A 26,402-nucleotide genomic window follows, 5' to 3' on the forward strand; every position below is an offset into this window, starting at 1 on the left:
TTGCCAAAAAATGCATTTAAAACCGGAAGTTAAAACGTAGAAGTAAAATGAAAAAAAGTTATAAAGGAAGTTGTGATGTCTGGTTTATATTCAGGAAATTCCAGATTGCACACTCCGAAAACTGGCTTTTGCAGTCCAAATCTACCCTGAGGTTCTGAGAGGCCCATAGTCGGTGCAAACTGCGATCTCCTTGCCACACAGCAGTCCAGCGGGTCCGCGCCACTGTTTACTGTATAATAGTATATTGTACAGTGTCAGTTAATATCTATCATTGACTTAGAACTGTTCTTGTAACTTCAGAAATGCCACGGGGCGCCAGTGGGGGTAAGAGATAGATCACACAGGCAGAATTGTAATGCAGCATTTGGTGCCGGAGGCTACAACCTTGCCTGCCTGTTCGGAGGGGGAGGGGAGAGTGCACTGCGGGAGAGATCTGTAGTTGTATCTTTGAGCAAATGGGAATGCGGCAAGCCCGTCACACACCCCTCGGACGTCATTCATTAATATCCAATCCCATTCAAACCATAGGCACACAAAGAGCAGATCAGTTTTTTACATGAGCCATTACAGAAGAGAAGAGACACAGAGCAGCAACTTTCTACACACTCGATCTCGGAGACCCTCCTCTGCCTACGGCCAACACACTTACTGCATTTGTTGTGAGGACTTACTGAAAGTTTTAATCACAGAAGGATTTGAACATTCGCACGTTACAGTGAATCAGGAAAAAAACACTCAAGACAAGGCGCTAAAAAGTGGCCCGAAATCTTTAACTGAGTGACATCATGGCTTCAGAAAAGGTAAGAAGGTTTACATTACAAACCCCTCCCCCGCAGTGTAATGTGTAACTTCTTTGAGGCTTTAAATTGTTTAGGATTATTAAACTATCAAGATCAGTAAGTGGGGATGAATTTCCTCTCGAGAGTATTCTTTGTGTTTGAAAGTATCCGGGCTGCCAGAGCCGGAGAGTGAGGGGGCAGAGGCTGTGGCAGAGGCTGCTGTAGGCAGGGAGTCAGGGGCTGGTTGAATTGTGCTTGTACACCCAGGGAGCGAAATATCACCCTCTGTGGACTGACTATCTGAAGGGAGAGACAGAAACACAAAGGCTTCCTGGCCCGGGCAGCAGTTCATGTTACCACAAATAAAGCAGTGGAACTTCCTTTTCATATAATAACAAGGCAAAACATGAGCACGGTTTGAACAGTACTGGGATCAATGAAATGATAGTGTCGAAGGTAAAATATTGTCTCGGAAAGGTTAGCCTGGGGTTGCCAATATCTTGCAGTGTTGGAAGGGTGAGGCCATTTGCTCAGATGTGAAGATAGTTCAAGAACTGGTTGTATTAGTTCCAGGGCGGTCAGTCCAGGAGCCATTCCACGGACTACACTCAAAACAAAAGGCTCCAACGTGCCCAGAGTTCGGAGGTCATTGGGCTGAAGCGACATTTTCAATGGGTTAATATAACTCACTCACACAGGAAGGCAGCACACGCGAATTTCAATCGTGAGTGGACACCCTCTGGATCAAAATTCAACAGGAGCAGAAGAACCAGTGAACCAAATGTCTATTTGCATATAAAATAGTTCGGATTGCAAAAGTATCCCACTTAATGGCCATTTATATGTATATACACCAAATGTACAGTCAGTTTAAAAACTGGTGATATTAATTAAAAGGGGCGAACGGGTCTAAATATAATTTATATATCTTCAAAAATCATTACGTGAGCAGCACCACAGGACTCCCTCCCCCCCCCCCCAGAATATTCCCTCCCCCCCGAAATATGCATCTCCCCCCAGAATATTCACCACCCCCAGGATATCCCCCTCCCCCCAGAATATGCACCTCTCCCACAATATTCCCCCCCAGAATATTCACCCCCCCCCCCAGAATATCCCCTCCCCCTGGGAGCAGACTGTGGAGCATCCCACTTCCAGCACCTGGCACAATGCTGGCTCCGCACAGATTTCAAAGTCTGGGCCAAAACCAATCTATTTCACACTGTGGGGGGAGGATTTCCCAGACCCTCATGTGGACCCCTTTATTCGCGGTTATATCGCACACATCTAGATGTGGACAAGTGCACTTTCGGTTATGACACAAGGAGAGCTGGGAATGTGCATTGAGTTGATGTTGAGCACTGGCTGAGTGTTTCTAGCATTTTCCGATTTTATTTCGCTGCTTGCTGCCCCATCTCAGACATTTGAACACTGCACATCCGCTGTTTTTGAATTTTAGCAGCAAATGTTTTAAGTCATTTTTGTGAATTGACTATGAAGTGGTTTGCAGGCTGCCGGCTCAATGCAACAGGCAGTGTAGTGTGTACGTGAGGCAGGGTGCGTGCATGGCCGGGCTCTTCCGCTGCACCCCACCACTCCTGTGCTCAATTAACATCCACTTTTATGCTGCATTTCGGGAAGGTGTAACTTTTCCATCCCCTCTGTCATTGTTCGCACTTTGCATCCTTCCTGTTCCCAAATCACTTTGCACCTTATAACTTAAACCCCAGTGTTTACATATGCCTGTTTGGGATTGCTTACATTAAGCAACATAAATCCGTGTTGGCCTATAACTAAATCATTATTGATCTTTAATCTTGTACTATTTTCATTACTGGTTTAGAAGAAACCTATTGTATTTCGGGATATATCACTTGAAATATGCATATTTTGAAAGGTTAAGGTTTAATTTCCGTATTTAAACTGATTTGAATCGTTTCCAGCTTATCTTGTGCAAGCAGAGCTGGTGCAGCAATTGCTGGGTGATGTGAAGGGGAAGTGTGACCAAGTCATGTGAAAGGACTAACAGAGCTCAAGTGCTTTCAGGGATCTGTCACTGTAGCAACAATGAATATCATAAATTCTTAATCAGCAAAATCCACATCAAGTCCATCAACTAAACCAGGAAAAAACCTTCACTCAACCGAAATAACTCGGCGAGACGTTTAGTGTAAGGGCACTTTACCAATAAAACACTATTTCCTGATTAACATCGTGTAATAACAATTACATATATACGGATTCCTCATTGCATCGACAAGGTCTGGAGACAGTTGTACCCTTTGGTTTGGTCGGTTCTGTGCTCTGTGTAAACGGTGAGATTCAGGAACCTGGGGCAAAATAAGGTGCTCCTCTCCCACTGAATTATTCACAATGAATATTTGGAATAGACGGTCTGCTTACATTTTTTAAATTAAATACCACGACAAAAGGAAAATGTGACATTTTTAAATGGATCCGCCTCAATGTAGCACCATGGTGAAAAAATTAATAAATCGATAATCAAAATCAAACATTAAAAATCAAAAATGACGTATCCTCAAATTTAGTTGTAAGCCAACAGGATTTGAAGGATTTGTGTTGCTTAATAGACATGTACACACACTGGTGTTTAAGTTTCAAGGAGATTTGGGAATAGTAAAGTGCTAACAATGACAGACGGACAGAAAAGTTATTCCTGAAATCTAACAAAGTGCAAGATAATTTAGCAGTTGTGGAGTGACGGATGAGCTGGCGAAATGTAGCCATCAGGTACACACTGCACTGTTCCTGCTGCTTGCTGCCTTACCGGGTGCTGTGACAGGCAGCCATGGCTCCATCACATGGAACCTGAAGTTGGAGGTCCCATTTTGCGAGGCTGCATTTGCACTGAAGGTAACCTAGTTGGTGCTGCAACACTGTCGTTCTGACTTTCCAATCCACGTTTGCCACTATTGTGTTAGCCGTGGGTCAGTGGGCAGCGATCCCATAATCTAGGCTGACACTCATAGTGCAGTGCTGAGGGAGTGCCACATTGTCGGAGGGGCAGTACTGAGGGAGTGCCACATTGTCGGAGTGGCAGTACTGAGGGAGTACCACATTGTCGGAAGGGCAATACTGAGGGAGTGCCACATTGTCGGAGGGGCAGTACTGAGGGAGTACCACATTGTCGGAAGGGCAATACTGAGGAAATGCTGCACTGTCGGAGGGGCAGTGCTGAAGGAGTGCTGCACTGTCGGAACTGCCGTCTTTTGGATGTGATGTTAAAGCAAGGTCCCGTCTGTTCTCTCAGGTGGATGTAAAAGAGCCCGTGGTATCATTTTGAAGCAGTGGGGGTGGGAGGAGTAATCCCCGGTATCCTGGGGCCAATATTTATCCCTACACCCAAAAACAGATGACCTGGGTCATTATCACATTGCTGATTATGGGAGCTTGCTGTACACAATTGGCTGCTGCATTTCCTGCATTACAACAATGACTACACTTCAAAAAGTACTTCATTGGCTGTAAAGCGCTCTGAGATGTCCAGTGGTCGTGAAAGGCGCTATATAAATGCAAGTCTGTCTTTTACTGTGGCTCTGTGCTGGGAGAACAGCGTCACAAAGTAATCAATCTTAAATCTACAGAAAAATGGTCAAACCGTAGACATGACACAATAAGCATGTGTCACGGCAGGGTGACAGCTAACACCAACTCTCACAGCTCTCTATAATTACCGTGGAGCCTGAAAAACGCAATTTGGCATCAAATCTGGCAAAGACCCGAGTGGCTCTGAGCAGTATCAGATTGCTGCAGCAAAGTCACTTGACTTGTCCACATCAGGACACCGGCAAGGTTAAAGGGACACGACAGATCAGGTGGTAGTGATTCACTTACGTTTGGGGACTGACAGGGAGAAATATATTTGGCACGCTTACTTAATTCAGTATTAAACAAATATGGAACACACCGCATCAACTGGCGACACAGTAAATCCCCGTCATAGAATCATAGAATGGTTACAGAAAGAAAGACTTGCATTTATATAGCGCCTTTCGCGACCACTGGACATCTCAAAGCGCTTTACAGCCAATGAAATACTTTTGGAGTGTAGTCACTGTTGTATTGTGGGAAACGCGGCAGCCAATTTGCGCACAGCAAGCTCCCACACACAGCAATGTGATAATGACCAGATAATCTGTTTTAGTGATGTTGATTGAGGGATAAATATTGGCCCCAGGACACTTGGGAGAACTCCCCAGCTCTTCTTCAAAATAGTGCCATGGGATCTTTTACATCCACCTGAGGGAGCAGAATGGGCCTCGGTTTAACGTCCCATCGGAAAGTTAAAATCCTTCCCCTCACCCCCCTCACATTTCTCAACGGTTGTTTTTATATTGCGGATTGTGGATGCCCGCACCCTGCTGGGTGTTTATGCTGTTCCCATAGTCAGGAGACAGAGGCAGTAATGCTCGGGCTGGGAGCCTGTCAATGTAGAGAATGACAGGCAGTCCCTGAAGCTGGGTTGCACAGTCACAATTCAAAGAATATAAACACAGTTGAATGTAGCAAGGTGTACCGTGGAACTCTGACTGCATTGACAGAGTGCCATGGAAATGGGGATGACAAATGGGACGTTATTTACATTGTGCCCGTCCAGGAAAAGCAGTATGCAAATTGCCTCCTGACTTTTGTCTGCTTATATTTATTGCTCTTCCTGCTCCTGCTGGTGATTAAGGCTGTGGCCACACAGTTCCAGTGTTACATGAGAGGCACTCTGGCTCTGCAACTCAGGGTTTCACTGAAAACAACACAGCAGCCTACAGTGAAGTGTTGGATTATTTTAAGAAGTTTTTCAGCTGCCGCACGGTTTCAGATGGGAAATTCCTTTCCCAAAATGTGTGATATATTTAAGGAACCCTGACACTGATGTCTGAAGGGGCGAGAGACACAATTCCACATCAATTTTGCCATGCTGACATCAGATACAAGCAATGACGATCTTTTAATACGTCTAAAGTCAAACAATGTCATTGGACAGGGTATTGTGACCAATGAAAGAATGTTTCCCTGGGACGACAGCTCCTTTGACAGTCAGAGGGTGGTCTCCTGAACAAGAACATAAGAACATAAGAACATAAGAACATAAGAACATAAGAATTAGGACCAGGAGTAGGCCATCTAGCCCCTCGAGCCTGCTCCGCCATTCAACAAGATCATGGCCGATCTGGCCGTGGACTCAGCTCCACTTACCCGCCCGCTCCCCATAGCCCTTAATTCCCTTATTGGTTAAAAATCTATCTTATCTGTGATTTGAATACATTCAATATCCTAGCCTCAACTGCTTCCTTGGACAGAGAATTCCACAGATTCACAACCCTCTGGGAAAAGAAATTCCTTCTCAACTTCAGACTGATACAGACCGGATATAGAGGGACGGAGTACCCCTTTGGACAGAGTGCCTTCAGTTGCTCTAAGTTCTGCAATTCCCTCCCTCAACTCCTCCTCATCACTCTCCCTCCATTTAGACGCTCCTTAAAGCGACCTCTTTGACCAAGTTTTCGGTCACCTGTCCTGATATCTCCTGATGCCGCTCGGTGTTAGATTCCTGCTCAGGACATCATGTAACATTGCAGTCGGTCCCAGTGATGTCATCAGGACTGGGCATGTGTATCCATAAAAGGACCACACTGGAGCTACTAAACTCCAACACCAACTACCACTAAACTCCAACACCAACTACCACAAACCCCAATACTAACCACCACTAAACCCCACTTTAGTGCCTTTAACACAGTAAGTGCCTTGGTATTTGTCCATGTACACTGGGGCTAGTATAGTGGCCTCCCGGAGACTGTGGCGACTCGGTTAGGCAAGGTGGGAGAGGAAGAATCGTGACGATTAGAGGAAAAGATGTTCTCAGTCATGTGTGGCCAGTGGTGGGGTGGGGGTGGGGAATTGTCAGGGCCAACTTTATGGGCAGGTTTGTACTTTAGTTTGCAAATATTGAAGTGTTCTGAGAGGTACATTGTGAGGTGGGTGAGGAATAGTCTTGGCGGCTGTATTCTCAAATGTTGCTTTGCGAGAATGTTGTTCTGGTGGAATGTGATTGAGGAGAAAATTGTAACTTTGGATAATTGATGGACAATAGCAAAACATGACCAATCAGAAAGAACAAAAGTACAGAACCAATGGAGAAGCAGAAATGATTAGAGGCCCCTCCCTTCCTAGAGTCCAGGGTCCCAAACACTCCTCCCAGGTGAGACGGCGATTTACTTGTACTTTGTCCAGTTTAGTACATGGCATTCACTGCTCACGACACCATCTCCTCTACATAAGAGAGATCAAGTGTAGATTGGGTGGCCGCATTGCTGAACACCTTTGTTCAGTCCGCGAGGGTGACCCCAGCTTCTGGTCACATGTCACATTAGTTCTCCACCCCAGCCCCCCTCTGAGCTCTCTGTCCTTGGCCTCAAGCTTGCGTTGGGCTTCTTCGGAACAGCATCTCATCTTTCTACCAAACACTTTACAGACTTCCAGCCTAAATATTGAGTTTACCAATTTTACCCCAACATCATCACTCCCATTTTCCTTCAGACAGGAGTTGCTAGTAATGGAGGTTGGCTGCACCAGAGCCATTGGGACTGGTGGGGGGGCGGGGGGCTGGTGCGTGGGGTGGGGTCACAGCTGTTGGGGTGGTCCGCAGCCCTGGGGTCTACCAACCTTTCTTCCCACACAATCCCGGCCTTCTCTTTGCCTGGTGCTCCATGCTTCCCGCCCTGTAACCATTCACACCTCCTCTGATCCCATCTTTTCCTTCTCGACTTGTCTTATTATCACCTCCTTTTGCCCTGCACCCTCATCAGTTGGCTTATTTAATCACTCCCGCTCTCCGCACCGTCACAAACCTTCCCTCCCTTGTTCTTTTCCTGCCTGTTCCCCAACTCTCGGTTTCTCGCTCCACAGACGCCTCCTGACCCGCTGAGAGTTCCCAGCATTTTCTGTTTTCCTTTCAGATATTTTGTTTTTGTCTTGAAACTATTAGAAACTTGGCTTTTTCACAAAAATAGAGACAAGAAAGAAAAAGGACTTGCATTTCTATAGCGCCTTTCATGACCTCAGGATATCCCACATTGGAGTGTAGTCACTGTTATAATGTGGGAAACGTAGCAGCCGATTTGCGCACAGCAAGCTCCCACACACAGCAATGTGATAATGACCAGATAATCTGTTTTAGTGATGTTGGTTGAGGGATAAATATTGGCCCCAGGACACCGGGGATAACTTATACAAAAGCAAAATACTGTGGATGCTGGAATCTGTAATAAAAACAAAAAATGCTGGAAATCTCAGCAGGTCAAGCAGCATCTGTGGAGAGAGAAACAGAGTTAACGTTTCGGGTCGATGACCCTTCGTCAGAACTCGGGAATAACTCCCCTGCTCTTCTTCGAAATAGTGCCATGGGATCTTTTCCAGCCACCTGAGAGAGCAGACGGAGCCTCAGTTTAATGTCTCATCTGAAAGATGGCACCTGCTGACGGTGCAGCACTCCCTCAGCACTGCCCCTCCGACAGTGCGGCACTCCCTCAGCACTGCCCCTCCGACAGTGCGGCACTCCCTCAGCACTGCCCCTCTGTCAGTGCAGCACTCCCTCAGCACTGCCACTCCGTCAGTGCAGCACTCCCTCAGCACTGCCACTCCGTCAGTGCGGCGCTCCCTCAGCACTGCCCCTCTGTCAGTGCAGCACTCCCTCAGCACTGCCACTCCGTCAGTGCGGCGCTCCCTCAGCACTGCCCCTCCGACAGTGCGGCGCTCCCTCAGCACTGCCCCTCCGACAGTGCAGCACTCCCTCAGCACTGCCCCTCCGTCAGTGCAGCAGTCCCTCAGCACTGCCCCTCCGTCAGTGCAGCACTCCCTCAGCACTGCCCCTCTGTCAGTGCAGCACTCCCTCAGCACTGCCCCTCCGACAGTGCGGCGCTCCCTCAGCACTGCCCCTCCGTCAGTGCAGCAGTCCCTCAGCACTGCCCCTCCATCAGTGCGGCGCTCCCTCAGCACTGCCCCTCCGACAGTGCGGCGCTCCCTCAGCACTGCCCCTCCGACAGTGCGGCGCTCCCTCAGCACTGCCCCTCCGACAGTGCGGCGCTCCCTCAGCACTGCCCCTCCGACAGTGCAGCAGTCCCTCAGCACTGCCCCTCCATCAGTGCGGCGCTCCCTCAGCACTGCCCCTCCGACAGTGCGGCGCTCCCTCAGCACTGCCCCTCCGACAGTGCGGCGCTCCCTCAGCACTGCCCCTCCGACAGTGTGGCGCTCCCTCAGCACTGCCCCTCCGACAGTGCGGCGCTCCCTCAGCCTAGCTTTTAATGCTCAAGTCTCTGGAGTGGGACTTGAACCCACAATCCCATGACTCAGAGACAAGAATGCTACCCACTGAACCTTGGCTGACAACGATATCCAATTAGGGGAGCGCCTTAATTGGATGCTGATAATTCCAGCTACGCTTCAAAAATGATGCATGTTTAGTTTTGTGTTGAAATAGAATCTTCAGTAAAGTAATCTTATTACTTTACTTAAAAGGAAAGGATTTTACATTCTGATTTTACTTGTTTGACATTTTTAGGAGGATAGTGGAGGGAGTGCATTCATTAGTTGCACAACTGTGCGAGTTTATCGAGTGGGTTTTAATCTGATGTGCTTTTCAATCAATTCCATGCTTTGTGTTCTGGGGAAGTAAATAAAGCTGCTTAGTGTCTGCGCTGACAACAGCGGCTGGGATTTCGACAAGTGCAAACAGCACTGACTGTCCCCATTCCCAGAATCTTGCTGAGCTGCAGTGAGGGGATTAGAAGCAATGTGACCAGCGGCTGGGAAGCTAACCTTTAAATGGCAACAAATGAGAAATTGTTCTGCTAATGAAGTGGACTGAAAGATGCAAAGCAGACTTTGGCCGACAAACGATGAAGGTGTGAGGTTGCAGCAAAGTTGGGATTTTGCTCGGGAAGGGCCAGTTGTTGACAGTACCCAGCTTACTCCACAAAAATAATGTTCCTGCTTGAGTGTAAACTGAAAACAGGAGAAACTTTAATAATATATAACATTATGAATTGCTTTTTACATTGGATTACACGGGATATATGGCCCAGAAACAGGCCATTCGGCCCAACCAGTCCATGCCGGTGTTTATGCTCCACTCGAGCCTCCTCCCGTCTTTCCTCATCTAAATCTATCACCATAACCCTCTATTCCCTTCTCCCCCATTGGCTTGTCCAACCTCCTCTTAAATACATCGATACTATTCGCCTCGACCCCTCCCTGTGGCAGCGAGTTCCACATTCTCACCGCTCTCTGGGTAAAGAAGTTTCTCCTGAATTCCCCATTGGATTTCTTGGTGACTATCTTATATTGATGGCCTCTAGTTATGCTCTTCCCCACAAGTGGAAACATTCTCTCTGTATCCACTCGATCAAAACCTTTCATCATTTTAAAGACCTCTAATAGATCACCCCTCAGCCTTTTTCCAAGAGAAAAGAGACCCAGCCTGTTCATCCTTTCCTGATATGTATACCCTCGCATTTCTGGTACCATCCTTGTAAACCTTCTCTACACCCTCTCCAGTGCTTCTATATCGTTTTTATAATATGGCAACCAGAACTGAATGCAGTACTCTAAGGGCCTGAAATTCATCGACCTACCGCCCAGCGGAAGTTTGATGAGTGACATAACGCCAGGCGGTATGTATACCGCCCGCCCAAATAGAACCGCCCATATAGTGTCCACCAGTGCAAGGTTCATGGCATATTGCCGGAACTGCAGACCGTGCTTTTAAGTGAATCTTAATGGGTGATATTTACACAGAGCTGACAGGTTTGTCTCTTCCCCCGCGCCAGTCTCTCTCACCCCCCCAGTCTCACCCCTCCCACAGCCATCTCTCCCCCCCCACACCCCGCCCCCAGTGATCTCTCCCCCCCACAGTGATCTCGGGCCGGCAGTCCCCGACCTCTCGTCGGTGCTTCTCGGGGGGTGGAGCTGGATAGTCGTGCGCACAACTCGGGAGCCAATGATTCCCGAGTCGAAAGGCCACCCGCTGCTCTCCGCCCCCGTCACTCCACCTCCGCCCCAGTCACTCCGCCCCCGTCACTCCGCCCCCGTCACTCCACCTCCGCCCCCGTCACTCCGCCTCCGTCACTCCGCCCCCGTCACTCCGCCCCCGTCACTCCGCCCCCCCCGCCCCCGTCACTCCGCCCCCGTCACTCCGCCTCCGCCCCCGTCACTCCGCCTCCGCCCCATCACTCCGCCCCGTCACTCCGCCTCTGCCCCCGTCACTCCGCCCCCGTCACTCCGCCCCCGTCACTCCACCTCCGCCCCCGTCACTCCGCCCCCGTCACTCCGCCCCCGTCACTCCGCCTCCGCCCCCGTCACTCCACCTCCGCCACTCCGCCCCCGTCACTCCGCCTCCGCCCCCGTCACTCCACCTCCGCCCCCGTCACTCCGCCTCCGCCCCCGTCACTCCACCTCCGCCCCATCACTCCGCCCACGTCACTCCGCCTCTGCCCCGTCACTCCGCCTCCGCCCCGTCACTCCGCCCCCGTCACTCCGCCTCCGCCCCGTCACTCCGCCCCCGTCACTCCGCCTCCGTCACTCCACCTCCGCCCCCGTCACTCCGCCTCCGCCCCGTCACTCCGCCTCCGCCCCCGTCACTCCGCCTCCGCCCCGTCACTCCGCCCCCGTCACTCTGCCTCTGCCCCGTCACTCCACCTCCGCCCCCGTCACTCTGCCTCCGCTCCAGTCACTCCGCCGTCACTCCGCCCCGTCACTCCGCCTCCGCCCCCGTCACTCCGCCTCCGCCCCGTCACTCCGCCTCTGCTCCCGTCACTCCGCCCCCGTCACTCCGCCTCCCCCCCGTCACTCCGCCTCTTCTCCCGTCACTCCGCCCCCGTCACTCCGCCCCCGTCACTCCGCCTTCCCCCCCGTCACTCCGCCGCGTCACTCCGCCTCCCCCCCCGTCACTCCGCCCCGTCACTCCGCCTCCCCCCCGTCACTCCGCCCCGTCACTCCGCCTCCCCCCCCGTCACTCCGCCCCGTCACTCCGCCTTCCCCCCCGTCACTCCGCCCCGTCACTCCGCCTCTGCTCCCGTCACTCCGCCTCCGCCCCGTCACTCCGCCTCCGTCACTCCGCCCCGTCACTCCGCCTTCCCCCCCGTCACTCCGCCCCGTCACTCCGCCTCTGCTCCCGTCACTCCGCCTTCCCCCCCGTCACTCCGCCCCGTCACTCCGCCTCCGTCACTCCGCCTCCCCCCCCGTCACTCCGCCCCCGTCACTCCGCCCCCGTCACTCCGCCTTCCCCCCCGTCACTCCGCCGCGTCACTCCGCCTCCCCCCCCGTCACTCCGCCTCCGTCACTCCGCTCCCGGCCCCCGCCCCCGTCACAGGATGAATCTCCTGCCCACTCGGCCCCAGTGGTACCGGGCCATAAGAAATCACTCACTGCCCGAGGACTGCTGAAAAACGGGCGGAACTTGGCTTTGACCAAATTCAGGCCCAAAGTGTGGTCTAACCAAGGTTTAATACAGGTTTAGCATAACTTCCCTACTTTTCAATTCTGCACCTCTAGAAATAAACCCTAGTTCTTGGTTTGCTTTTTTATGGCCTTACTGACCTGTGTCGCAACTTTCAGTGATTTGTGTATTTGTATCCGAGATCCCTTTGTTCCTCTCCCCCACCCAGACTCTCACCCTCCAAGTAATAAGTGACCTCCCTATTCTTCCTCCCAAAATGTAATACCTCACATTTATCGGTGTTGAACTTCATTTGCCAATTATATGTGCATTCTGTAAGTTTATGAATATCCTCCTGTAATTTGTTGCAGTCCTCCTCGGTATTAACTAACCCCCAATTTGGTGTCATCTGCAAATTTTGAAATTGTGTTTTTGATTCCAAAGTCTAAATCGTTAATATAGATTGTGAACAGCAGTGGTCCCAACACTGCTCCTTGTGGAACACCACTACCCACCTTCTGCCCCTCTGAATAACTGCCCTTTACCCCCACTCTCTGCTTTCTGTCATGAAGCCAGCTAGCGATCCATTCTGCTACTTGTCCCCTGACTCTGCATTCTCTGACCTTGATCATCAGTCTATTATGGGATACCTTATCGAAGGCCTTTTGAAAATCTAGATAAATTATATTTACTGCATTACCCTTGTCTACTCTCTCTGTTTCTTCTTCAAAACATTCAATGAGGTTGGTCAAGCGAGACTTTCTCTTTTGAAATCCATGCTGACTATCCATTATTACATTGTTGGTTTCTAGATGTTCTTCTATTCTCTCCTTTAGCAGGGATTCCATTATTTTTCCTACCACCGATGTTAAACTGACTAGTCGATAATTCCCTGGACAGGTTCTATCCCCGTTCTTAAATATAGATATTACATTAGCTTTCCACCAGCCCTCTGCCACTACATTGTGTTCTAACGAATTATTAAATATGTGTAGTAATGCCCCTGCTATCATCCCGAGATTCTTTTAAAATGTGTGGATGCAGGGGTTTTATCCTCTTTGATTAGTTTATTTCATATATCCCCTCTTTTTATTTTAAATGTACTTATCTCATTAATCTCACCATCCAATGTCATGTCCACCTGTTCTATCTCCCTGGTAAATACTGAAGCAAAATAATTATTTAATATTTTGGCCATCTTTTAATTGCAAGGAATAAAGAACAGATGGAAGGAAGGAACAAACAAGTATCTGTTCACGGACCAACCATTACATTTCTGCAATCTGCCTCCAGGAAAAGTTTTATTGTGAAACTTGTTCCTAAGTTTCTCCATGTCTTGTTCACACCAGTTATATGTTTACATTGGTACACAAAGTACAGAATGTGATTTTTTTCTTTTTCTTTTAAATTTGTTTCAGAAAGTTACTGGAAGGCTAATATTTGCAGTTAGCACGGCAGTGCTGGGGTCTGTGCAGTTTGGATACAACACCGGGGTCATCAATGCTCCACAGAAGGTAAATGTAAAATTCATTTTAAGACTCACTTGGCTTCATAATAGGATTGTGCACTTTGTGGCAAAGATTGAGACTTTCAATTCACTCGGCATATATTATGGTAATAAATGTTAATAGGATTTAAATATGAATTCTTCAGTTTGAATGTAGAATAGAAGAAAAAGTTTGAGAATTCATCCTCATGTGATGGCTTGTTTTATTCTGCAACCAGTGTAATAGTTGTAGTACCTGGACTGAATTACCGCGGTGAATATCTTTCCCTCGGATGCTCGCAGGGTTACAGCCCGCGGCCCCGCAGTACCTTGCTCAAGCGACCATTCCCGAAGTGTGAGGTCACACAGCGAGTGCCAGCAGGCTGATTGGCAGTGGGATGGCATCATCCGCTGCCATGCTCAGCGGCATTCCTTTCCCCACAGGGGACAGTGGGGAGCGATCAAGGACATCCTATAGAGCAGTTAGCCTAACGTCTGTGGCTGGGAAAATGTTGGAGTCCATTATTAAAGAAGCAATAGCAGGACATTTGGAAAAGCAAAATTCGGTCAGGCAGAGTCAGCATGGGTTTATGAAGGGGAAGTCATGTTTGACAAATTTGCTGGAGTTCTTTGAGGATGTAACGAACAGGGTGGATAAAGGGGAACCAGTGGATGTGGTGTATTTGAACTTCCAGAAGGCATTTGACAAGGTGCCCCACAAAAGGTTACTGTGCAAGATAAAAGCTCACGGGGTTGGGGGTAATATATTAGCATGGATAGAGGATTGACTAACTAACAGAAAACAGAGAGTCGGGATAAATGGTTCATTCTCTGGTTGGCAATCAGTAATGAGTGGGGTGCCGTAGGGATCAGTGCTGGGACCCCAACTATTTACAATCTATATTAATGACTTGGAAGGGGGTACTGAGTGTAACATAGCCAAGTTTGCTGATGATACAAAGATGGGAGGAAGGGCAATGTGTGAGGAGGACATAAAGAGTCTGCAGGAAGACATAGACAGGCTAAGTGAGTGGGCAAGAATTTGGCAGATGGAGTGTAATGCTGGAAAGTGTGAGGTCGTGCACTTTGGCAGAAAAAAAATCAAAGAGCAAATTATTATTTAAATGGAGAAAGATTGCAGAGTGCTGCAGTACAGCGGGACCTGGGGGTACTTGTGCATGAAACACAAAAGGATAATATACAGGTACAGCAAGTGATCAGGAAGGCCAATGGAATCTTGCCTTTATTGCAAAGGTGATGGAGTATAAAAGCAGGGAAGTCTTGTTACAGCTGTACAGGGTATTGGTGAGGCCACACCTGGAATACTGCGTACGGTTTTGGTTTCCACATTTACGAAAGGATATACTTGCTTTGGAGGCAGTTCAGAGAAGGTTCACTTGGTTGATTCTGGGGATGAGGGGGTTGACTTATGAGGGAAGGTTGAGTAGGTTGGGCCTTTACTCATTGGAATTCAGAAGAATGAGAGGTGATCTTATCGAAACGTATAAGATTATGAGGCGGCTTGACAAGGTGGATGCAGAGAGGATGTTTCCACTGATGGGGGAGACTAGAACTAGAGGGCATGATCTTAGAATAAGGGGCCGCCCATTTAAAACTGAGATGAGGAGGAATTTCTTCTCTCAGAGGGTTGTGGATCTGTGGAATTCGCTGCTTCAGAGAGCTGTGGAAGCTGGGACATTGAATAAATTTAAGACAGAAATAAACAGTTTCTTAAACGATAAGGGGTTATGGGAAGCGAGCAGGGAAGTGGAGCTGAGTCCATGATCAGATCAGCCATGATCTTATTAAATGGCGGAGCAGGCTCGAGGGGCCAGGTGGCCTACTCCTGCTCCTATTTCTTTTGTACTTATGTTCTCTCACAACTGCACGAGCCATCTGTGGACCTCACTGCAGCCGGGCTCAGATAATTCAGCATAGCCTAGGGCGCCCTGGTTATAGGGCTCAGTGTGCTGGTGCAGTCACTCACTGAAGGGTAGTTCTGGCAATGAGAGTGGTGTGTCCGTGATAACCAAAGACCGGCCGGTATAATGTACGCACGTGTGAGCATGCTCACCGGCCTGTAGAGCTGTTGCATTGTGAGTGGCTTAGCCAGTCACGTGATGTTCACAAGACTCAATAAAACCCCGGCCAGTTGGGTTCGGGGGATCCATGATGAGGCAGGTGGTTGTGAGCCTGGTGGATGAACTGGTATTGTGTAGCGTGATTGTTAAACCTTTGCTAATAAACCAACTAGTTCTCTTTATGAGTTCTTTGCTTAAGAATTCATGAAGCAAATACATTACAGTAGGTGGTGAATAGAAAGGGTATTCCTGGATGGGGAAGTTCTCACCCAGAGCTCGCAGGGAAGTCCTCTCAAACACAATTGTACCATTTTAAAAATATAGTTTGAGTGAATTAGTTTCTGCTAACACCCATCTTCACATCAGCTTGAAGCCATTGGAAATACAATATTTGGGAACATAGATGTTTTTAGTTATGTGGTTTGTTGAAGGAACTAGTGCAAATGGGTATCATTTATTCCTCTCCCTGAATAAAGCTGCTGTTTTGAGTGGGTGCACAGTGTGCTGCGGATCGGGTGATTGATGATTGATCGATCGGGTCTGGTGTTGCACAGGGAGCAGGGCCTCACTACATCTGGCATCTGGTGCAGTCAGCTGTGGAGAGACAAGCTTCGAGATCGTAGCAATATTAAACGTATGAAGCTGTTTTTTCAGCTTGTTTATTGTTATGTCACCAATCCTTCCTACATCTGATTTAAAGGCGATGAAGAATGCTAGTGCTTTGAAGAGGAAATACTTATTAAAACTATATTCTCGGCTTTTTATTAATCGCTGAGGTTGGTGCCAAAGTCTTTCTTCAAACACGGCCGTAGTTCTTCTGAGTTTGCACGATCTCGGTCTGTTACTAGCCTACTGGCTGTCAAAAGCAGAATTACTCGGTGAAACAGAGTGTTGCACCGAAACCAGGGCTTCGAATTCTGGCTCGGAAACAGGAAAACTAGAAGCTGACACAAGTCATGAAAGTGAAATTAAAAATGTGTTACTGTCGAACTTGGCAGCATGAAGGAGACTCGGCCTTGGCCTTGCACTGACCAGGCGGTGTTCTTGGGTTGGTCAGATCACCCCTGCACACATGTAATTTATGGACCTGTGTATTGACAGGTCCACCTGCCCACTGGCGCATTGCTGACCACAGGAGTCAAACTTGTAGCAATAGAGAAGTAACAAGACTTGCATTTATATAGCGCCTTTCACGACCACCGGACGTCTCAAAACGCTTTACAGTCAATGAAATACTTTTGGAGTGCAGTCACTGTTGTAACTTGGGAAACGCAGCAGCCAATATGCGCACAGCAAGCTCCCACAACCAGCAATGTGTTAATGACCAGATAATCTGTTGTTGTTATGTTGATTGAGGGATAAATATTGGCCCCAGGACACTGGAGAGAACTCCCCTGCTCTTCTTCGAAAAAGTGCCATGGGATCTTTTACATCCACCTGAGAGAGCAGACGGGGCCTCGGTTTAATGTCTCATCCGAAAGACGGCGCCTCCGACAGTGCAGTGCTCCCTCAGCACTGCGCTGGAGTGTCGGCCTAGATTTTAGTGCTGAAGTCCCTGGAGTGGGACTCGAACCCACAATATCAGCTCCAATGGCCATCGTGTCGAGATGTGCAGTGGTCTATGGAACGTTGGCATCAGCTACTGCAGTTAGCACAATGTCCAACCACCACCGCTATAGCGTTTCCCAACGCAGAGTAAATGCTCCCTCTCCCCAGTCTCATGCCTCACCTGTGGAACAGGCCCCCCTCTCTCTCACCTGTGGAACAGCCCCCCCTCCCTCTCACCTGTGGAACAGCCCTCCCTCCCTCTCACCTGTGGAACAGGCCCCCCTCTCTCTCACCTGTGGAACAGGCTCCCCTCTCTCTCACCTGTGGAACAGCCCCCCCTCCCTCTCACCTGTGGAACAGGCCCCCCTCCCTCTCACCTGTGGAACAGGCCCCCCTCCCTCTCACCTGTGGAACAGCCCCCCCTCTCTCTCACCTGTGGAACAGCCCCCCCTCCCTCTCACCTGTGGAACAGGCCCCCCTCCCTCTCACCTGTGGAACAGGCCCCCCTCCCTCTCACCTGTGGAACAGGCCCCCCTCCCTCTCACCTGTGGAACAGGCTCCCCTCCCTCTCACCTGTGGAACAGGCCCCCCCTCCCTCTCACCTGTGGAACAGCCCCGCCCTCACCTGTGGAACAGCCCCGCCCTCACCTGTGGAACAGCCCCGCCCCCTCACCTGTGGAACAGCCCCGCCCCCTCACCTGTGGAGATCTCTCTCAGTTGGTGCAATCTTGCTGACTGTATCTTAGGTGCGATTGCCAAATTGTGACCTGCCAGCATTAACTGGGTCTGCCCAAACCGGTTTTCATTGCAAGCCATGCAGGCAGTCAATAAAGAGAGGCTTTCAACCCACATACCTGGGCAGGATTCAAGCCCCTGTCCCATTGGTGGATGTGGAGTGCCATTCATCCTCTCGCCCGTCCCAGGTAAACAATTGAGACCTTGACATTTAAGAAAATCTTGTCAAAGTAGGTCTCTTTGGGAAAAGTCATGTGAATGATGGGTGGGGATACCATTTGTTTTTCCCCAGAGAGGGAGGATCCCACCATGGCAGCTGGGGAATTTAAATTCAGGTAATTAAAAAAAAATCTGGAATTAAAAAGCTAGTATTAGTAACAGTGACCATGAAACTACTGGATTGTCGTAAAAACCCATCTGGTTCACTAATGTCCGTGAGGGAAGGAAATCTGCCGTCCTTACCCGGTCTGGCCGATAGGTGACTCCAGACCCACAGCAATGATTGACCATTAACTGCCCTCTGACATGGCCCAGCGAGACACTCCGTTGTACCAAACTGCTACGGCAAAGTCAGCACTGTGGGAGCACCTTCACCACACGGACTGCAGCGGTTCAAGAAGGCGGCTCACCACCACCTTCTCAAGGGGCAATTAGGGATGGGCAATAAATGCCGGCCTTGCCAGCGACACCCACATCCTGTCAATGAATAAAGTAAAAAATCCACTTTGTTCCTGATACCTCACTTAGTCTGGTAGCAAACATCTTAATGCTCTCATGTTAAAATCCCCTGTACACCATTTTAATGGGTTTAAAATTAATGAGTAAATATCTGTTCAAACATTGCCCCAAGAAACTCTACACAGCCATGGTGAGCCGATAGCCAGCAAAGATAATCAGATCTGATGGCTACTCCTGAAATACGTACATCTCTGGCCACTGGACAGTGATAACATTCGGAACACACTCCACACATGATGTTTTGTGTATAACTGAAAGCAAAACTCCAAACTTTTATTGTTCAATTCCATGCACACTGGGATTAATTACTTTAATTTTGCTATGTGTTAATATTTAGATTTTATAAATCATGGGTGCAGAGTCTGTGATGAGGCAAGTGCAAGGGCGAGTGATCAGACTGTGTTGCCTCCAGCCAAAGATCACCGTCACTTTGTATTATCTAAAGAATGAAAACCGTTCGGTTCACACAAAGTTTCTTAAACTCGAGAGAAAGATGCTAATGCCCAAACGAGACCGCAATGAATCAGCGAAATTCATTTAAGCTTCAAGGCGCGGTAATCAAATACTCAACATTATCTCTCTGTGACTTCAAAGGTGAGATTAGCTGGTGTGGTGAAATGGGTGCGAGGTGGCGGATAAGCCAGTAAATATTGGTATCTAACTGCCGATATCTGTGGCATTCAGTCGGAGTCTGATATGATGCCAGAGTCTGTGTTCCACTCGAGAGGCAGTTTCAGGCCCAGATGGTAACAAGGACCAGACCAGGATGATAACCTTCGCTGTGACCTTTTCTCCAAAGCAACCTCAAGTTATGTCAACACAAGCAGATACAACGTGAAAGTGTCCACAAAACTCCACCTTGACAAAGACCGAGGCTTATTCTCAGCAAACGGCTTGCTCCTGCCACCTAGTGACCACATGACACTGGGTCAGGAACGCCATCATTTTGTGGCGATTTCAAATAATTTTTTTTTAAACTAGACTTTTCTCCCCCAAACAAAAGGAAAAGCTGTAATATTAGTCAACAAACGTCATAATTATCAGCATTCGGATTTTACTATTTATTACGTATTTCAAAAGCAGCGCTCCGAAAGGTCTTGGTACCAAGAAAAACTTGCATTTATATAGCGCCTTTAACATAGTGAAACGTCCCAGGGCGCTTCACAGGAGTGTTGTGCGATAAAACATTTGACACCAAGCTGCACAAGTAGAAATTAATGCAGGCGACCAAAAGCCACAATGAATCAGGGAAATTCATTTAAGGTTCAAGGTAATCAAATACTCAACATTGTCTCTCTGTGACTTCAAAGACGAGATTTGCTGATGTGGTGAAATGGGTGTGAGCATCTTGAAGGAGGAAAGAGGTGGAGAGGTGGAGAGGTTTAGGGAGGGAGTTCCAGAGCTTGGGGCCCAGGCAACAGAAGGCACGGCCACCGATGGTTGAGCGATTATAATCAGGGATGCTCAGGAGGCAGAATTAGAGGAGCGCAGAGATCTCGGGGGGTTGTGGGGCTGGAGGAGATTACAGAGATAGGGAGGGGCGAGGCCACGGAAGGATTTGAAAACAAGGATGAGAAATTTAAAATTGAGGCATTGCTTAACCGGAAGCCAATGTCGGTCAGCGAGCACAGGGGGTGATGGGTGAGCGGGACTTGGTGAGAGTTAGGACACGGGGCAGCAAGCACAGGGGGTGATGGGTGAGCGGGACTGGGTGCGAGTTAGGACACGGGGTCAGTGAGCACAGGGGGTGATGGGTGAGCGGGACTGGGTGAGAGTTAGGATACGGGGTCAGTGAGCACAGGGGGTGATGGGTGAGTGGGACTCGGTGTGAGTTAGGACACGGGGCAGCGAGCACAGGGGGTGATGGGTGAGTGGGACTCGGTGCGAGTTAGGACACGGGGCAGCGAGCACAGGGGGTGATGGGTGAGCGGGACTGGGTGCGAGTTAGGACACGGGGCAGCGAGCACAGGGGGTGATGGGTGAGTGGGACTGGGTGCGAGTTAGGACACGGGGCAGTGAGCACAGGGGGTGATGGGTGAGCGGGACTGGGTGCGAGTTAGGACACGGGGTCAGTGAGCACAGGGGGTGATGGGTGAGCGGGACTGGGTACGAGTTAGGACACGGGGCAGTGAGCACAGGGGGTGATGGGTGAGCGGGACTGGGTGCGAGTTAGGACACGGGGTCAGTGAGCACAGGGGGTGATGGGTGAGCGGGACTGGGTACGAGTTAGGACACGGGGCAGTGAGCACAGGGGGTGATGGGTGAGTGGGACTGGGTGCGAGTTAGGACACGGGGCAGTGAGCACAGGGGGTGATGGGTGAGCGGGACTGGGTGCGAGTTAGGACACGGGGTCAGTGAGCACAGGGGGTGATGGGTGAGCGGGACTGGGTGAGAGTTAGGACACGGGGTCAGTGAGCACAGGGGGTGATGGGTGAGTGGGACTCGGTGCGAGTTAGGACACGGGGCAGCGAGCACAGGGGGTGATGGGTGAGCGGGACTTGGTGACAGTTAGACACGGGTAGCCGAGTTTTGGATCACCTCTAGTTTAACTACGGTTCATCTGTAATATCACACAGTTTGCTCAGTGTTGCTGATTTCTTTCTTAGGTTATTGAAAGCTTTATCAACAACACTTGGTTGCAGCGTTACGATGAACCCATTCATTCCTCAACGCTCACCACACTCTGGTCTCTGGCGGTGGCCATCTTCTCCGTGGGGGGCATGTTCGGATCATTTTCAGTCGGATTGTTCGTCAACCGGTTTGGAAGGTAATATTTGATATGCAACATATTTATTTCTAGTCTATGCAAGTGCCTCATTCACTCACTAATACACTGTGCAATATCGCGGTGTGTGACGTTGACCCAGTATTTTACGATATCACACAGCTCAAGGGGAAACAGTCGTTCAACAACTTCAGCTTTTGCATTTTTACAGAAGGCCAACCTGTTACCCCCTCACTGGTGCTGCAACTCTGGCAATCCAGATATACCAGCGACTTCGGAGTTCCTCTCAACAAACAGGCAGCACATGAGGCTGTACCCATGATCACGTTTCGTGGGACTGTGGCATAGCTGGGGACAGCAGTGCATTCTATTCCAAGCACAAGTTGGAGCATTCAGAAACAAATCCATTTAAAGTCCTTGGGATAGAAGTCTTTAAGAATTTGCTTCATGGGTTGATTGCTTAAGAATTCATAGCAACACATTGCTATTAAGAACTAGTTGGTTTATTAGCAAAAGTTTATCACACTACACATTACCGGTTCATCCACCAGGCTCACAACCAGCTGCCCCATCGTGGATCCCCCGAACCCAACTGGCTGGGGTTTTATTGAGTCTTGTGAACAGCACATGGCTGGCTAAGCCACTCACAATGGAACAGCTCTACCAACCTGTGAGCATACTCACAGCTGCGTACATTACAAAGTTCTTCTCAAGAACCAGTTGATTGCTCCATATCTACTGCTGGTTCCCCCTTCCCCTACCTTTCAAATACCAGTGTCAGACATTTGCCATCTGCCCTTCAATGTTCCCTCGCCCAACTCTCCTGATCAATAACTTCAGTCTCCACCACGGCTGAGAATCAAAGGAACCAGCCCCACGACTGTTGCACACTTCCCCAGGGTCACTGGTTGATTCTTCAGTCAGTTTAACATTGACCAATGGTTCTGTTCACGTTATAGAACCAAAGGACATGGCTGACCATCACCCATCTACATCCAACAGTTGGTACGCAGATAAATGTGAGCTCTTGCATTTTGGTAAGAAAAATAGGGAGGTCACATTACTTGGAAAATAAGAATCTAAATGGGGTCGAGGAGCAAAGGGATCTGGGAGTATAAATACACAAATCACTAAAAGTAAACAAGGTCATTAAAAAGCAAACCAAGCAGTGGGGTTTATTTCTCGAGGGATAGAATTGAAAAGTAGGGAAGTTATGTTAAACCTGTATCGGACCTCGGTTAGACCACACGGCGTACAGTTCTGGTCGCCATATTATAAAAAAGGATATAGAGGCACTGGAGAGGGTGCAGAGAAGATTTACAAGGATGATACCAGAAATGCGAGGGTTTATATATCAGGAAAGGGTGAACAGGCTGGGTCTCTTTTTTCTCTTGAAAAGAGAAGGCTGACGGGTGATCTAATTGAGATCTTTAAAATGATGAAAAGTTTTGATAGTGGATACAGAGAGAATGTTTCCACTTGTGGGGAAGAGTATAACTAGAGGCCATCAATAGAAGATCATCACCCAGAAACCCAATGGGGAATTCAGGAGAAACTTCTTTACCCAGAGAGTGGTGAGAATGTGGAACTCGCTGCCACAGGGAGGGGTCGAGGCGAATAGTATCGATGTATTTAAGGGGAGGTTGGACAAGCCAATGGGGGAGAAGGAAATAGAGGGTTATGGTGATAGATTTAGATGAGGAAAGATGGGAGGAGGCTCGAGTGGAGCATAAACACCGGCATGGACTGGTTGGGCCGAATGGCCTGATTCTGTGCTGTATATCCCGTGTAATCCAATGTAAGAAGAATACGAAGCACAAAGTTGGCTGTCTGACCAGGCCATGTGGAACAGACTCAAGCAAGAAGTGGTTACGTGGACGGGCATCTCATCTGCCAGCTGACCGATCCTTACCGTGCTGCGCAGGGCCAAACCTCATGAAGCAGCTAAGCGTTGCACCAGTTTTCAGCATCGAGTTGAAGAAAGTGATACAACAGCATTAGCTTTGGTAAATGGAGCTGGGCCTGATCGTTCGGCAACTCCTGGTAATGAATAGATCCCGTCATCGGCACAGCAAAGCTCTCCAGACTGCGGGATTCCCAGACAGACTGGGCACTGGGTATCGGGAGTAATCCCAATGTTCCTCTTCTTCAAAATGGTGGACACGGAGATATGACTGAATGTCCTTCTCACAGAATGTTCACCTGCTCCCAAGGCCATTTATCAAAAGCTGCACGAAAGAAAAGGAACCCAAAACAATCAGTCACAAATAAGGCAGAAGGAATGTAATATTGCGATTCCAGAGACAGTGCTGGCCCCAATGGGGATGATGCTTGGGTAACTCCAGCTCAGCGTGAGGAATTCATTCCTCCTCGGGCTCATTTATTTCAAGCTGTGCATGAAATAATGTTATATCATCTGAATAAAACAGAGAAATGAGGAAATGATGAAAGTCATCCCTCTCAGCGGAGTTTTCCTTCACCTTAAATGTAAATTGGTGACTCAGACTGATGCAACATTCCGTCACAGGAAGCCGCTGATCAATCATGGATTTGGTTTCCCCCTGCTGTAACGCTCACGATCTCTCGCTCGACTATTCAACATGAAGCAGTAGTCTTCAACATTTGAGTCTTTCTTGGTATCTTGCCTTGTTTAAAAGCTGATTGCTTGCAGTGAATCTCATGAACTGCTTATCTGGACACGTGACTCCTCAGAGCATTTCAAATACAGGGTCATGAGAAATGGAGGCCCATCTTGTTGTGATACATGTCGGGATCGATTCGAGAATTCTCAATTTCTCCAGTGCTGTGGGGGATGATGTAGGGCTGGAATTGAGCGATGCTCCTGGAGCTGTTGCCGTGTAACTGTGGCCGGCTGTGGTCCCGGGGCTCAGGATTCCCAGTAGCGGCGGAGAGGTGAGACCAGCCTCGGGGAGAAACCCATGTGGGCCAGGGGGAGCAGGAGTGCTTCCCCCCCACCCAACACTTGATGATATACCCCCATCCTGGATCAGATCCACCACTCCGGACCAGACCTGCACCTATCCACCTGCTTCAGCCTCTTGTCCAGTGCTCAGCTCCCGACTGGAAGCCGGCTTCTCGATTATAAATGTGGGAAATGCGGCAGCCAATTTGCTCACAGCTAGCTCCCACAAATAGCAATGTAACAATGACCAGATAATCTGTTTCAGTGACGTTGATTGAGGGATACATATTGGCCCAGGACACCGGGGTGAACTCCCCTGCTCTTCTTCGAAAGAGTGCCTGGGATGTTTTACGTCCGCCTGAGAGAGCAGACGGGGCCTCGGTTTAACGTCTCATCCAAAAGACAGCACCTCCGACAGTGTGGCGTTCCCTCAGCACTGCCCCTCCGACAGTGCAGCGCTCCCTCAGTACTGCCCCTCCGACAGTGCGGCGCTCCCTCAGTACTGCCCCTCCGACAGTGCGGCGCACCCTCAGTACTGCCCCTCCGACAGTGCAGTGCTCCCTCAGTACTGCCCCTCCGACAGTGCGGCGCTCCCTCACTACTGCCCCTCCGACAGTGCGGCACTCCCTCAGTACTGCCCCTCCGACAGTGCGGCGCTCCCTCAGTACTGCCCCTCCGACAGTGCGGCACTCCCTCAGTACTGCCCCTCCGACAGTGCGGCACTCCCTCAGCACTGCACTGGGAGTGTCAGCTTATATTTTGTGCTCAAATCTCTGCAGTGGGACTTGAACCCACAACCTTCTGACTCAGAGGCGAGAGTGCTTCCCACTGAGCCACAGCGGACACTGACTCTGGACAATCAGCCTCTCACTCTGGGCGGGGAACCTGTCCATAGTGTCACAACACCGTGGAGTTAAAACTCCCAGGTTTCCCGTGCTCCCCCCCCACCTCCCTCCCTCCGTACCGCCCCCCACATAAACTGGTCATTTATAAATTATAAAGTTAGTCACACTTGAGTATGGATATCTACTGAACAATGAAACAGGGTTGTGGAGGATATCGTAAAATAATGTGTGAAAACAGTGCAGAATGTACCTTCCAGTTAAAGGCAATTTCGAACACTGAGAACCATTTTTTTCTATCGGATAAATACTAATTATTTACACCTCCTGCTTAAAGACTGAGACCTGACTGTTTAACTTCACACCAGGCGGAATTCGATGCTGATGGTCAATTCACTGGCGTTCATCGCAGCAGCGCTGATGGGATTCTCCAAACTGGCACGCTCCTATGAGATGCTGATATTGGGACGGTTCATTATTGGCCTCTACTCAGGCTTGTCCACGGGCTTTGTTCCCATGTATGTCGGCGAGATAGCTCCCACGGCCTTGAGAGGAGCTCTGGGAACCCTCCATCAGCTGGGAATTGTGATTGGGATTCTCATTGCACAGGTGAGTTATTGTCACTCAATCCTTACTGTCTGCAGTGGCATTGAGTCACTCACAACAGACTCAGGCTGGAACTCCGGCTCCGTCACAGCACAGGAATTAGCAGCAGGAGTCAGCCATTCGGCCCCTCTACCCTGCTCCGCCATTCAATAGATCATGGCCGATCTTCCACCTCAACTCCACTTTCCCGCCCGAGCCCCATATCCTGATTGCACATTTCCTATTATCCGTGACAGTCTAGGAAAACCGTCCAGCAAAACTGGCTACAGGCATCATCTTCCACTTATGGATTAATACAATCATTTTAAACACAGCAAGTATATTTAACAATTGTAGGTTAATATTGAAAAATAGTTTATTCCATATTTGAAAAATGAGTGTACAAAAAGAGAAAGACTTGCATTTATATAGTGCCTTTCATGACCACTGGACATCCCAAAGCGCTTTACAGCCAATGAAGTAATTTTGGAGTGTAGTTACTGTTGTAATC

The 26,402-nt window shown here is 49.2% G+C and overlaps 1 protein-coding gene across 2 annotated transcripts in view; it reads left to right on the forward strand.

Moving 5' to 3' along the window:
* The first annotated feature begins 517 nt into the window (after window positions 1-517).
* The window catches only part of LOC139228991 (solute carrier family 2, facilitated glucose transporter member 1), a 36,598-nt gene continuing 10,713 nt past the window's right edge, over window positions 518-26,402 (forward strand). The window contains exons 1-4 of one of the 2 annotated variants that reach the window (XM_070860648.1): window positions 518-800; window positions 13,647-13,742; window positions 21,423-21,583; window positions 25,675-25,915. In XM_070860648.1, coding sequence (XP_070716749.1) covers window positions 786-800; window positions 13,647-13,742; window positions 21,423-21,583; window positions 25,675-25,915 — 513 coding nt within the window. In that variant the 5' untranslated portion in view covers window positions 518-785. The remainder of the gene's footprint in view (window positions 801-13,646; window positions 13,743-21,422; window positions 21,584-25,674; window positions 25,916-26,402) is intronic. The other variant, XM_070860647.1, reaches the window with a different exon arrangement.

This window comes from Pristiophorus japonicus, chromosome 18, assembly GCF_044704955.1.
Source record: "Pristiophorus japonicus isolate sPriJap1 chromosome 18, sPriJap1.hap1, whole genome shotgun sequence".
Classification (NCBI taxonomy): Eukaryota; Metazoa; Chordata; class Chondrichthyes; family Pristiophoridae; genus Pristiophorus; species Pristiophorus japonicus.